The 15602-nt window shown below is 49.3% G+C and overlaps 1 protein-coding gene across 2 annotated transcripts in view; it reads left to right on the top strand.

The window, feature by feature from the left end:
* PDE7A (phosphodiesterase 7A) overlaps nucleotides 1-15602 on the top strand; it is a 1871135-nt gene that overhangs the window by 1559439 nt on the left and 296094 nt on the right. For both annotated transcript variants that reach the window (XM_069621123.1, XM_069621122.1), the window contains one exon: nucleotides 4549-4693. In XM_069621123.1, the coding sequence (XP_069477224.1) occupies nucleotides 4549-4693 (145 nt within the window). The remainder of the gene's footprint in view (nucleotides 1-4548; nucleotides 4694-15602) is intronic.

The raw sequence follows: 15602 nt of genomic DNA, 5'->3' as shown, positions 1-15602 counted from the left end.
GCCCGTGTGGCTTGAGATACATAGGCCAAACCACCAGACCTATACACAAGGATTTGCGAACACAGGTCGAGTATACGCTGTAAAAACTTGAGCGCACCCCTAGTGAACCACTACATAGAGTATCAGCAAACAGTAAATGACATCACATGTTGGGTCCTCGATGTTGTTAAAGAATCTTCAAATGTCATGCAAAGCCTTTTACAAAAAGAGGCCCAATGGATATACAGACTAGATACTTACCACAAAGGTTTAAATGAGGAATTGTTGCCTCATATATTACTTGCTGTCCACCCTCGTCCTAATTTTTATTTTTAAACATTTTCTTGATCCACAGAATGTTGTCTTATTTATTCTTTGAGCATGATCTATACACTTTGTCAGTCCAGAAATACGGATACCTCTACTATGAGACTGCAAACACATTTTGGTGGCCGTGGGCCAACCGTCTCGTGCACGATACGACAGAATATAGGTTTTCGAGTTTGCCAATGAACGGCCATTTTGATGTAGCAAGAATCGCCATTTTGTTTTCTAACCATTGCTCATTTGCTTCTGTTCCTATTGCTTCGCAGTATATTTTCCGCTTACACTGCTCGACTGTGGAACATTGTTGTCTGTATGGGAAAAGGACAAGGCCGCAGGGCCATGAGGATAACAAGAGTTCATTGAAACACAAACGTAGGCAGCGCCAGGAAGAATGCCCGGCTCCCTCCCGAATGTAGCCTTGAAGCAGAGCTGCAGGGCATTTAATCATTTCACAGCTGCCAGCCAGTCTCGTTATATGGTAGAATATGTTAGAATAATACCGCTAAAGGCTTGAATTATGCTGTTCTAACGGCCCCCCTTTGCTGAGCCCGCTAGAGCATGTCGGCTCCCAGGTCGCGAATAGCACCTGATGGATTGCAAGGTCCGGAATGCAACTCCCCCCCCCCGTATGTAGTTCGCTTCCAAGAACAGAAGCGCTGTGTTCTATTCAATAACCGAAAGATGCCTTTGCACTCACAAATTGCAAATTGTTACTAGAATAGATGTTTGACGGTGTCATAGTGGTCGGAGATGTCCATCATCACACCAAGTTCAAAGAAACCCAATAAAGGGGGGGGGGGTGTTAACCATGTCATAGCTGATTGTTTGATATGCATTTTGTATATATGTAACTGATGTACGTAATTCACTCTCTTGCGTCCCTCAAGGTCTAGTGATACACGTCGCGGGGCGTGAGACCGAGTTGGCCAACTGAGACTTTTGCTTTGCAATAAAACCCTAGCTTTGGGAATATAACCTCGTGCCTGGCGTCTCTATCGTGTGTGGTGACCCGCCTTGTTTCCATAGACGTCAGGATCACCTAGGGCCCCCTTTCAACTTCATTCCGACTTCTGCACCACAGCATGGTGGTTCACAATCATGGTTTGAATCCTTTTAGTGGCAATACCGCTTTTCAGGCATCAGCACTGTACAGCATCATCCTATCTAAGAGACAGGAATAACTCATAGTAGTTCATACATGCACAAGAACTTGCCCCCTGGAGACTTAATTGCATATACCTGCGTGCTTCAGAAATTGAGTTTTTCCCCATATTTTCTTGCCATGTTGACACTAATCGGCACGGTCAATTAAACTGGCTTCTGACAGTTGACTATAGTTTGTACGTGCACAAAATCCCTCCCTTTTGCAGACCTTACACGCACACGTCTCAGTGAATACAATTCCAGTGAATCACTCACGTGGCAACTAAAAGCGGCACTAAGTTTCCTAGAGACTGGATTAATTCTGCCACATCTACTGTTATGGATTATTTAACAGACCTCTGATAACTCCCAGCAGGTTATACATACACAAGAACTTGCCTCCTTGAGGCTTAATTGCATATACATGGGTCCTTCACATTTGACTACAGGTTGTACGTGTATGAAATCTGCCTCTTTTTGCAGGCTTAATACGCACACGTCTCAGTGAAAACAATTCCAGTGAATCTTTTACGTGGCAACTAAAAGCAAAACTACGTTTCCATGGTTGCCATGACCACATATAAACGCATACGCCGCGCTGCATGCAGCATTGTGATTCATTCCACAGCAGTCGGTATTAGACTGTCATAACAGCGCTCGCAGTCCATTGGGATTTTTCACCGACAGGACGCACGTTCCAGGACAACTATTGAGGGAGAGATCAAGGTATGTACACGCAATCCATTACTATATTTGAACCTAGGCTGCACGCGTACAGACTAGCATAATAGCCACCTCCAGATGTTATGTCATAGGACACAATAGATCCGGTATTGGGCACTGCTCGCATCCTCACGAATTAACAAATAACGGCAACAGGAGCTGCCATGCCAGTACAGTCATATGTACAGGACAAACTTCAGAGGTATGCGCCATTAGAAGCAAGGTTTCGAATATTTTATACATCATAGTTACTATTTAGTACTTCTAATACTATTAATTCTGCGCTGCCAACACTTTAAGAATTAGGATTCCCAATTGTTACCGAAGTAATAGGGTATTCCACCATTAGTTTTTAATTTAATTTTTCGCCCAAATTGCACTTGATATACCACTCTGCAGCATTTTCAGAACACTTAAAACTACTTATCTTTGACAGATCCCTATATTATTCCCAGAAAGCACTGATTGAGGCATCAGGCTGCTCTTTCAAGATTGGGTGCCCCCATGCCCAGAGGACCCCATCATTTTGGAATCCCCATTCTCCTTGTTGAAATTACAGGGTAAGTGTTCATTTGGGGAGTTATGACAAAGTGGGCAGTCCACTATATCTGATTGATAGGATCTCATATTTAAGCATTTTCCGGAACATTACTCTGAACCAGTTGTTTGTCTGCTTCCCCCCTAGGGTTGTTTCTCCTGCCCTGAGGAAGGCGCTAGTGGATGGCAAACAGTTGGCGGGCCAAAACGTGTATTTTGCCCTGCATACTGGAAAGGGCATTGTAAAAAATTAAGATGCTGACACACACGTAGGCAGACCCAAGTGCATGAATATTTACTTATCATGCAGACTGGGTGGCGGAGGTTTAGATTCAAGACCCTTTTGAAATATAAAGTTACAACATCAGCGACTAGAAGAATAAGAACTAATTCCAGATATATTGTTTGTAAAGTTCTTGTCATTTTTTGTCATTGTATTACCTTGTATTTTGTTTATTTTCTTATGCAAATGCATTTTTTGTTTCCATTACTTTGTATGCATAATAATTACACATGTGTTTTTTGTTCTACATGAACTTGCTTTTTAAATATCAGAGATACTATCCGTGACTTTTTGCAGGATGTGTTTAAAATAATTGAACTTTGTACAAGGAATTGAGTTGTTTGCAGCGTGGACCTGTTATTTTTACAACTACGCCATGCAGGTTAGGGCTCTTTAGTGCACTCCAGCGGTTTAATTTTATGTTGTCATAGTTTTGTTGAGCATAAACACCTGTCTGTTCTAAGCTTGAATCTGCTTATAATAGAGAAATGTCTTGCCAGGACTACATCTGTTTTCATCACAAAATGTTCCTCCATCATACCCATTATCTTATTAAACAGTTAACCCCATTACCACAAGTAATTTCTCCAATCTCCAAATCAAGCTAGTTTGTATCTATGCACAAAGCCTTCGTGCCAAAGTTTTGTAATCGCCTTGCCTCTATCCATTAATGAGAACGTCTATTCCAATCTCTTTAGGACGCACTGTTAAACTCTTACATTGCTGGTCATGCAACAAGGCATAGGTCAGTCACTGCTGACCTTGCAAATGACTGAAAAAGAGATGCATACATCTATTTAAAAAACAATAGCATACCTACATCAAATACATCCTTCAACCGTGCAAATATGGCTGCTGAGACTGGCACACTAGGTTGCTAGAAAGCACACTCCTGAGTAGGATTGGCTGTTTACTAGCCAGAGGGTTAATGGCCATTGCTTCCATCAGGTAATGTCTGGCACCAATTTTGAACCTGCGGCAGGTATCACTCAGTACTTGCAGCGGGATAGTGGGATGCATTGTTTGACTTCAAATCTCACAATTGCATCCTTTTCACTGAAGAAAAGGCAAACAAACCTGTAGGGAAAACCAGCTGTCACTATAAGATAACTATCTGTACTACCACACCCTCAATATTAAGGAGTCCCCAACAGCTCCAGTCACGACCTAGAACTTCGACCCACCCATCAACACAGCACAACACTTCTACATTGCAGTAGTGTTTCATTCCATCTTTTGTGTTTGTGGAATCATGTTAAAGTTCCTCCCTGTGTCCGGAAGAATGTTGACTTTTAATGTCGCTGGTAGGCACATGACTCTTATACATTAGTGATATGTAATTTCTCGAACTGGTAAAGCTTGCATTCTTGCACCATTGCTTTTCTGTTTTTTCGTAAATGCTACTGAAATTTAGAATCTATAATCCCATTCTGTCTATGCATGATCATTTAATTTATGAATTTTTGTTTGGTTCACAAAAGCTAATTTTAACCGTAAAATGTGTTTAGCTCTTTAATATTTATATGTTACTAAATATCTTACACTTTTGGTCCCAGGCAGCGCATGGAACGTCAGATAGGCTCACTAATTCTCGCCACCGATATCACTCGGCAAAATGATTACCTGAGACAGTTTAGAAAACACCTGGACAAAGAAGAGATATCATTAGTGAACCCATGTCATCGTCACTTCATTATGCAGGTATGATTGTGTGTTGTATTTACTTTATTATGAAGTGTAAATCTAGGGGATGTGCTGAAGGGAGTAAGGTTGGTAATGCAGTCGTTCAGATGGCATTAACCCATTTGTTTACCACATGGTAAGTCAAAGCTGATCTGAGCGACTGCATTGCCAACTGTACTCCCTTCAGCACATTCCTCAACATATGGGGTGTACAGAGTTCCAGTAGTGGAATTTTCTCAGAAGAGGGTGGACAAGTATGGCTCCCAGTTATTAATTTATTTTAATTTATGGAGAACCAAGAGTTGTACTTTCCAAGCAGTGGGCACATGTTGGCTGATAATTAATAATTTATTACATGCTTAATACTGGAGTGAGTGACCATGATTCAAACCTGTGTTTCTCGGCTTCCAAGACAAACGTGTTGCTACTAAGCTCTCCTCCAGAATACCCTTTAATTTATGTTCTGCTTTTCATAGAAAGCATGGTCCTGCTAGATTAACTATCCTTTCTATCATGCCCAGTGATTTAAATCCCTCTAGTGAGCACAAGTGTTGTGAACGGTTTCCTTAAGCCAGAGTAAATTATGAGCCAGCTTTGCCAAATCCTCTGGAGGCTTTGCAATGGGTATCCCCTGATAGACACTGTTCATGTAGTCCAGGTGTAACGCGACTATGGTCAGGACTGCCTGCACTCTGTAAAAGAAATATAATACTGTGATTATAGGCTCAATGTTTTCATACAGAGAGCTTTTTTTCACCACTGCCCATATCTGGGACGACATGGACAGACTACTTTGTGGTGGGAGTAGAGCATATGACCAATTCTTTAGGCCAGATATTCAAATAGAGAGCCAGAGGGAGGAGGCCTGAGGCCAAGCCTGAGTCTGAGTTCATGCTACCCTTTAACATTTATTTTTACTTAATTTCTAAGAACAAATAATACATAGCTCAAAACAATACATTTCTCATTGCAGTGGTGGACTTATTTGGCATCAGAAAATACAGCCTGAACAAGTGTTAGACAAAAAAAACTGTTTATTGTAGAGAGCTTAAACTAGAAGAGCTTGACTAATCGGGCCATCATAAAGCTAAACATACTAAATGACGGGTGACCTGGCCAGCAGCCGTCTGGTGTAGACGTGCTTTGCTGGTGCTCCCGGGCCGCCCGTTACAAATCCTGTGAAATATCCTGCCAAACCTGCCTAAAAGCAGACTATTGTTGCGACAGAGGTGTGGAGGAACTTGATCCTCCGAAACAGTTTTCGGGAGGACCGTGAGAGGCGGCACCTCGTAATCAAGGAAGCTGACAGCGCCATCTTGCCACAGGAACTTTGCAGCCTGGCCTTGTCGGGGCTGTACCGACAGATGAGGTGTGGAGTGAGCCACCCGCTGAGCGGATGAGGGGGCAGTGACACATCAATGACTGCATTGTGGAGGCAGCCGGCGATAGGCGGAGCCGGACACAGTGGTGATGTGCCGGCTCCCCAGCACATCCTGAGGGTGAGCCGGAGTGCGTGCTGAAGCACACGGACAGAGGAGGCCTGGCGACGTAGGAGCCCCCGCACGACTGCTTTAGCAGGTGCTGCAGGTAAACATAGCGGTGTGGCATTGTGAGATGCTGCGGAGTTGCCCTACAGTCAGTCATCTGGAAGGGGCAGCAGGCCCCATTGAAGGATCCCAGGGATTTGTTGCTCTCTCAGAGATGAGTGACTGTAACCTCCTAGCTCCCATCAGGAGGGGGAACGTTGGAGGAGTGGAGCTCTATACAGTGCCACGGGGGAGACCGCTCTTCTGAGACGGTATCTGGATTACATGGCTTGGGGACGTTGTGGTAATCACCTAGGATACGACTAACTGTCACTGCTCTGCCACCTGGCATTATGTGGGGGCAGGGCCCAAAGCGAGCCAGCATGCCGTGGCGACTTTGGCGGAGGCCAGAAGGGTCCCCCCCGAAGACTCGGGAGGTGTGACCATGGAGAGCCTTTTGGCATCCATACAAGACTCTAGGTCATCACTATAAGGCGAGGTTAAGGAGGTGGGGAGTGGAGGTCTCCCTGCTAAGAGCAGATCTGTGGAAATTCTGTGAGAGAGTGACGGAATTTGAGCAGATTGTGAGCTTCGTGGAGGATGAGCTGGCAACGCTGCAGAACCTGGTGTGGGCCTGGTGGGGTGACGAGGACCCTAGAAACTAGGGCAAAAGATGCAGAAGGATGCTCCCGCAGATGCAACATCTGTCTGGTCGGGGTACCGGAAGGCGAGGAGGGCCTGTGTGGAAACTGTACGTGGAGAAGTTGATCTTGGAGAGGGTAAAAGTTAGAGGCCTCTCCAAACTGTTTAAGATTGATCGGGGTACCAAGTCGGCCCCCACCTCCAGGTGATTATCCGAGAGCAATGGTGGCTAAATTGCTTAATTTCAGAGATCGAGATGCAATCCTGTAGGAGGCATGCATGCAGAGTGGGCCGTTTTGAAATGGCTTATACAAAGATCTCAATTTTTCCCGATTTCACACAGGATGTCCAAAGGCAGAGGGGGTCGTTTGATGGGATACGTCACTGCCTGCGAGAGGCAAATTTAAAATACACGATCTTCCCGGCAAAGCTGAAAGTGTTGGACGATGGGAAGTCTCATTTCAGGAGGCAGGGACTTGGCTAGATATGCTGTCGACTCATCCGGCTTTGCAGAAAGCAGGGATTTAATGTAATAGCCATGGTTGGGAGAAATATGAACTAGCTGTGCACTCTGCTTCCCTGGGGCTGTCTTGTCTAGGGTGGGGAAGGCGTGATGCATACTGAAAGTCTAAACGGGTATTATAGGGGAGCGCTGGCTGGCTCCCTTCTCAGTGACCAAGGTCTGATGTCCGGAGGTAGTGGCGGGGGGAGGGGGGGTTCGATCACGCAGGGCGCAGCAGGGGTTCAGGGAGGAAAATGTTGGGGGGTGGGAGGTTTGAGAGGGTGGGGAAGGTTGTTGCGGGGGAGTGCAGGGTGGGGAGACCCTAGGAGGTGTAGGTGCCCTTCCCCGGCTTACTACGTGTGAGAGAAAATAAAATACCGACACAACCCCTTGTCGGGGAAGGAGGCACTGAGACCCGGCTGCAAGAGTTCAAAGGATGGTTTATTTCTCCAGCTAGGAAATAACCCAAAAAAAACCTCCCACCATCATTTACATCCGTGCTTGTATTTATATTAATTAAAGTAACTCTAACAAAACATGGTAAATGGACCCGATTGGCCAGACCGTGTGGTGCTGTAGGTGTGGGTGGCATCTCTTCCTTCTGGTTGGCTGAGTGGCTGACGAGATGACAGACGTCAAATATCTTGTGCTCCACGCAGGTCAGGGTCCGGTCACTGTGGTCACTACCTAAGCTAATATATTGCATTCGAAAAAACACTGAATAACAAATTATCTAAAACATTTAATGCTACTTTTCACATTTCTACATAAGTCACACACAATGATTGTCAGTACAATTGGGTCATTCGTGGCTTTAATTGGAGCCCTTGACCTTATTGTGTATGTAGAAGAATCAGGCTGTGTTTCGCATCTTTTCCTAGGTTTCAAACTCATTAGTACAATGTGGAGTCATGCCTCTGGTGGTGCCGCGGCGTGCACTCAACCCGCACGGGCCCGGAGACGCTGGACACCCTGGCGGCATGCCCGCCCTTCCCGGTGTATCAAGGAAGGGGGAAGCCGCCGCGGACAGCCGCGTTGCTGGCGGCCGCGGCGGCGCTGCGGTAAGAACCGCTATAGACAGCCGCGGCGAAGCCGTGAGAGAAGCCGCTGCGGACAGCCGCGGCGGGCCCGCGGAACACTCACCTGGGTTCCACTCCGGTCCGGGGAACGGGGAGCCATGCTCGCGGTGGTGCTGGGACGCAGGAGAGCAGCGACCGGATCGCCGCCTCCGTGCTCCTTCTGATAGAGCCGGGACTTCATGTGGCTGGAGAAGGACGCCCATCGTCCGGATGCGTCCTTACACCACGCGGCCACGGATGCATGGCCAACGTGAACCCTCACCACCTCAAGGGGAACGGGAAGGGCGACAGCCCGGGGCGGCAACCTTTAAGGGAGGCGGGACAACGTCCCAGGAACCAATGAGAAGGGGATAGCCCAGGCTCCTAGTGATTGGAGGGAATTTGAAACCTCCTGTTATGATAAAAGGGCGCCAAACCAAACTAATGGGTTGCTCTCATTCCACAGGATACGGAGTAAGGAGAGAGGGGAGAACCAGAGTGGTGGGCCTATCCGGACACCTCAAGATAAGACCAGACCAGGACTAACATCGTTATATTTTGGAAGGCCAAGACACCGGTGAAGTTAACCGGGAGGACTTGAGAATAATTCCCTTAAACATAACGCTACCCTTCAAGCAGTGAATAAAATATTGTTTCAGCATCTACCTGTCTCCGAGCCTAATTCCACACTGGCGACGAAGGTGGGATTCTGACAGCGCTATGGAGGCATTGATAAAGACCCTGACCGAGGGTCAACAGCAATTGCAACAGATGGTGCAGCTACAGTCACAACAAGCAGCTGCGGATCGGCAAGCCTTTCAACAGGCCATCCAGCTGCAAGGTACTATACAGACCACTGCGCAGGACAAACAGCATGAGACCATAACCCGTCTCACAGATGCAGTAGCCAATACGAGAAACCAACCACTGGTGCCCTCGGCCCTCCTGCAGAAGTATAGGGACGGGGAGGACCCTGCCTTTTTCTTTACCAGTTTCGAGCGCATAGCCAGGAACGCGCAATGGCCTCTAGGCCGGTGGGGTCAATATGTCGCCCCCCTTCTATCTGGGGTGATGCAGGGCGCCTACCAGGCGGTAAACCCCAACGGCAATACGCCGTACGGAGAGATCAAGGCCGCAGTGCTAGACCGTTTAGGACTGGACGATGAAGCATACCGGATCCAGCTAAGGGAAGCCAGACTCAGGGCTGGGGAAAGCCCACGCCAGCTGTATTATAGGATAAAAGACCTAGCCGAGAAGTGGTTGCTGGCTCCAAACCCCGCTAACCAACCCCTGCTCGATAAAATCATACTGGAACAGTTCATAGAAGCCCTGCCCGGGCAAATGCAGAAATGGGTCAGGCAGCACCATCGGCCCACCCTAACCGAAGCAGTGGACATAGCGTTGGCGTATCAGAAGGCAGGTCACTTCCGGCTACCACCCACAGGAGTATCAGCCCGCATTGCCATCCCGGTTTCCGACCCCCATGTGATCAGGGGTAGCCGAGTCCTACCCTTCAGGTGGAAACCCTCAGAGGACAAGAGACCAGGAAGTGAAGAGAAGGCCCCGATGCCGACACCTGGTTACAAGCAATCGCAGTGTTGTGAGTACAACGAGTGGGGCCACATAGCCCGGTTTTGTCCCAGGAGAAGACCGGTTGAACCCATGGACATCGGTTACCTGAACCCGATAGACGAGGAGGGCGCCCTGGGACCCTATGTGGTGGACATTCGTGTCGACGGCCGACCATCACGTGCACTCTTGGACAGCGGCAGCAGGCAGACGGCCATATCACCAATCGTGAGTAACTCTCCCTGCTTGTCTAATGTAACGGTACCTATTCGATGCATTCACGGGGACACCAAGTGTTACCCAATGAAGGATGTAGTAATTGACTTAAAAGAAACCTCCACTCCCTTGAGGGTTGCCGTCCTACCTAGTCGTCCCACCCCAGTGGTAATCGGGACTGACCTTCCCCACTTCAACCAAACCTTAAGGGACCTAAGGGAAGAGAAGGACCCGCCCGAACCCAATGTTGCGGGAACGGACCCTGTTTCCCGGGAACCCCTACCAGGGCGGAAAAGGCGGACCCGGATGGCATGGTGTCAGGCCAGTTATATGACCCGACCCATCGATTGGAAGCTTGAAGATAACGAGGACACCATAAGGGGAGAGACCCTAACCGACCCAACCCTACGTGTGGCCAGAGAAAGGGCAGCCCGGGAAGGGGAACCCAACCTGGCCAGTGGCCCAGGGTTCCTTCTACGCAATGGTCTCGTATACCGGAGGTATAAGGGTGATGATGGCGCCGTAAAAGAACAATTAGTGTTACCGAAGAGTCACCGTCTTATAGTACTACAACTGGCCCATAATCATCCCTGTGGGGGTCACATTGCCTCCCTTAAGACCCAACAAAATCTTCTAAAGAGGTTTTTCTGGCCTGGTATTTACGGCGAGGTAGCCCGACATTGCAAGAATTGTTCCACATGCCAGCTTACCAGCGGGGTCCTACCCGCCAAGGCACCACTACAGAAAATGCCCCTCATTTCGATCCCATTCCAGAGGATCGGTATGGACATAGTGGGACCCCTGGAACCAGCCAGCCGCGGTTATAAATACTTATTGGTCGTAGTCGACTACGCTACCCAGAGGCCTTTCCCCTAAAGGGGACATCGGCCCGGGTATTATGCGACCAACTAATCCCGTTCTTTGCCCGAGTGGGGATACCCTCCGAGATAATCACCGACCAGGGCACTAATTTCATGTCAACCCTCCTAAAACAAATATGTGGACAGCTACAGATCAAACAATTGAGAACCTCAGTATACCATCCTCAAACTGATGGGCTGGTAGAACGCTATAACCAGATGATCAAAAAAATGCTAAGAAGGGTGACGGGACCAACCGGGAAAAACTGGGATCGGGCGATCCCCCTGGTGTTAATGGTGTTAAGAGACACCCCACAGTCTTCCACCGGTTTTTCTCCCTTCGAGCTCTTGTTTGGGAGACAACCTCGGACGATACTGGACCTGGTTAAGGAGGAGTGGGAATCCACGGAAGAGGTGTCCTTAACCGAGTATACAGAGGAATTAAAGGAACACCTAACCGCATTACGTACACTGGCCCAGAACAACCTTGGTCATGCCCAAACAACTCAAGAAAGAAATTATAACAAGGGGAGCCGTATGAGAATCTTCAGCCCAGGGGACCAGGTATTGGTACTCCTACCTACCAGCACCAACAAGCTCTTAGCCAGATGGAGAGGGCCCTACAAGATCATTGATGTGCTAAGCCCAGTGACCTACCGGGTACAACAACCCGATCGAACTACCCCAGAAAAGGTCTATCACATCAACCTTCTAAAATAAATGGAACGAGCCTCTTCTGGGCGCCTTTGTGAGCATCGAGGAACCCGAATCGGAAGAAATCCTGAACACTGTTCCCCATACCCTGGATGCAGTCAACTGGGGCGACACCCTTTCCCCCGAAATGAAGACGGACATTAGGAACAGGCTGTTCCCTTATGCTGATGCCTTTTCCTCCTTACCTGGACGAACCAACGTGCTTGAACATGTAATCAAAACGGACCCCGGACCACCCGTGAGGCTTAGACCGTACCGGATACCCGAAGCCAGGCGGAACATCATTAAATCCAAGGTGGATGAAATGTTACGGATGGATATCATCGAGCCATCTGTCAGCATTTGGTCGTCCCCCATAGTGCTCGTTCCTAAACCAGACGGTTCGGTCCGTTTCTGTATGGACTACAGACAGTTAAATGCGGTGTCCCGATACGAAACCTATCCAATGCCTCGGATGGACGAACTACTGGAGGGCCTTGGAGCAGCCCAATTCTTAAGCACTCTGGATTTAACCAAGGGCTATTGGCAGATACCCCTACACACCAAGGATAGGGAGAAAACTGCCTTTTCCACCCCTCAAGGCTTATACCAATACAAGGTTCTACCCTTTGGACTCCATGGGGCCCCCGCCACGTTCCAGAGGCTGATGGACATCATACTAAGACCGCATGCTGGATACGCTGCTGCTTACCTGGACGACATTGTCGTGTACAGCCAATCCTGGGGGTCGCATCTGGACCATCTGGAACTAGTAGTAGCTGATTTACAGAGGGCAGGGTTACATATCAACCCCAAGAAGACTACGATGGGAACCCACGAAACCAAATATCTGGGCCACATAGTGGGTGGGGGAGTGCTTAAACCTCAGTTGTCCAAAACCCAGGCTATACGCGATATACCGACTCCCACCAACAGGAAACAAATACGAGCATTCCTGGGGTTGATCGGGTATTACAGGAGGTTCATCCCTGACTTCTCCTCGGTGGCCGCACCTTTGACAGACGCGTTACGACTCAAGGGGAATCCCAATCTGACCAACAACCCAAGTGCCTTGAACGCCATAGCGGACCTGAAGCGACGGATCACGTCAAACCCGGTCCTCTGCTGTCCGGACTTCCAGAAACCTTTCTTTTTACAGACAGACTCCTCCAACCAGGGATTAGGAGCTGTACTGTCACAGGAGACCAGAGGGGATCTACAACCAATGTGCTTCATCAGTCGGAAACTGTTGCCCCACGAGGCGGCTTACTCGACCATTGAGAAGGAGTGCTTGGCCATCAAGTGGGCCGTTGACTCACTCCGGTATTATCTGCTGGGTCGCCGGTTCACCCTGTATACCGACCATGCCCCCCTCCAATGGCTGGCTCAGCATAAGGACACTAACCAGAGGGTTCTCCGCTGGTTTCTCTCCCTTCAGCCTTTCGACTTCATCACGTTGCACAGACCTGCCAGATTCCAGCTAGTGGCAGACTATCTGTCTAGATGCTCACCCTGGCCCGAACGGCCTGGGATCGGGGTGGGGATGTGTGGAGTCATGCCTCTGGTGGTGCCGCGGCGTGCACTCAACCCGCACGGGCCCGGAGACGCTGGACACCCTGGCGGCATGCCCGCCCTTCCCGGTGTATCAAGGAAGGGGGAAGCCGCCGCGGACAGCCGCGTTGCTGGCGGCCGCGGTGGCGCTGCGGTAAGAACCGCTATAGACAGCCGCGGCAAAGCCGTGAGAGAAGCCGCTGCGGACAGCCGCGGCGGGCCCGCGGAACACTCACCTGGGTTCCACTCCGGTCCGGGGAACGGGGAGCCATGCTCGCGGTGGTGCCGGGACGCAGGAGAGCAGCGACCGGATCGCCGCCTCCGTGCTCCTTCTGATAGAGCCGGGACTTCATGTGGCTGGAGAAGGACGCCCATCGTCCGGATGCGTCCTTACACCACGCGGCCACGGATGCATGGCCAACGTGAACCCTCACCACCTCAAGGGGAACGGGAAGGGCGACAGCCCGGGGCGGCAACCTTTAAGGGAGGCGGGACAACGTCCCAGGAACCAATGAGAAGGGGGTTAGCCCAGGCTCCTAGTGATTGGAGGGGATTTGAAACCTCCTGTTATGATAAAAGGGCGCCAAACCAAACTAATGGGTTGCTCTCATTCCACAGGATACGGAGAAAGGAGAGAGGGGAGAACCAGAGTGGTGGGCCTATCCGGACACCTCAAGATAAGACCAGACCAGGACTAACGTCGTTATATTTTGGAAGGCCAAGACACCAGTGAAGTTAACCGGGAGGACTTGAGAATAATTCCCTTAAACATAACGCTACCCTTCAAGCAGTGAATAAAATATTGTTTCAGCATCTACCTGTCTCCGAGCCTAATTCCACATACAAGTAAAAACATATATAGTAGTAAAAATGCTTAAGGTTAGTAAGAGTGTATTGGGTGGGTTTTGCAGCACAGGCGAGGGTCTGGCACTTGAAAGAAATACCTTACAGGGGGTGCATGGTCAAGATGGCAATAAATTGTTCTAAAATGGGAATGGGTGGCTGGCACGTTTATGGGAATGAATCGAGCAGAGAGTGCTTAACTCATTCTGGTTCACATGCTGGTTCTCAGGCGAGCAGTGATCTCAGAGGAAGAAAACTGTAGCATATTGATTGTTGCAACTTTCTCCGGCTTCAGCGTGAGAATGGAAGCGCAGAGCTTTCCTTCGCAGGGGGAGTGGGTGGGGCCAACCAGCTGCCTGCGCGCCTCGTGTGTGTGTCTCTCTGTCCTTGGCTGCTGCGGTGGAAGGGGAGGTGAGCATTGCTGTACTATCGCAGTGAGGCCTGTTTACCCAAGATGGAGTCGAAAGGGGGCACAAAAGATGGATGCCCCGTGTCCTGCCCAGTAGTCCCATCTATGTAGCAGTCAACCGTGGTTAACCTTACATAAGGGCAAGGGGCAATCCCACTACCGGAGGCATGTGGTCCAAGCCTTGTACTGAGGAGCATACGATGCGAGGGGGCCTGAGATCTCCCTCGCTCCCATACAGAGGTTTCGGGAGTTAGTTTCTTGGTTGTTAGTGTCCAGTCGGACGGGTTTGAATTACTAGACAAGCAGACAGAGTGATGAGGTCTGGCAACGGGATGCCAAAGTAAAAATCTTTGGAGGTGATCTATAGGCGTCTGTGTGATAGGAGTGTGCACCTGGAATGTGTGTGGCTTGCGAAAGAGGGCAAAAAGGGCTCAGGTGAGACAGTTTTTGGAGCGTAACTCCAGGAGACTCATTTGCTGGAGGCAGACCTTAAGAGATTGGAAAAACAGTGGAGGCGGTGGTTCTGGGTGTTTCGGTCCTCATATTCCTTTTTTGGTAGGGGTGTCTTAATTTGGGTGGCCCCAGGTGTCCCACCGGAAGCAACTGGTACTGTTAGGGATTTGGAAGGAAGGGTAATGGCACTGTGGGATACTCTGGAGGGGGTGGCCTTTTGTGTTATCGATTCATATGCCCCCAATGCGGACAATAAAGATTTTTTCTCCTCAGTGAGGCGATTGGTGCGGCAGTACAGATCCGTTATATTTTTGTGGGGGGACTTCAACTGTTTCCTGGATCGTGCCGATCAGATAGCACAACGAGTTGAGCGCTCCATCTGAAATCCGTGCGTAGCCTGTTGATGCAGGTTAGAAACCCGGCAGGGTCAACTCAGCCTTTCGTCCTTCCGAGGTCGATAAATTGAGTTCCATGCAGTGGTATAATAACTGTCATTGCAGCGCTCAGATACTAGTTATTATCACGATCTGGACCGACGTGGGAGACCGGGCCCGGCGAAACCTCAAGCCTCGGCCTCATGTCAGGTTGCGACCAATCTAGATTTG

This window comes from Ambystoma mexicanum, chromosome 5q (assembly GCF_040938575.1).
Source record: "Ambystoma mexicanum isolate Mex_15411 chromosome 5q, UKY_AmexF1_1, whole genome shotgun sequence".
In the NCBI taxonomy this organism is placed as follows: domain Eukaryota; kingdom Metazoa; phylum Chordata; class Amphibia; order Caudata; family Ambystomatidae; genus Ambystoma; species Ambystoma mexicanum.
This window is presented reverse-complemented; position numbering and strand designations above follow the sequence as displayed.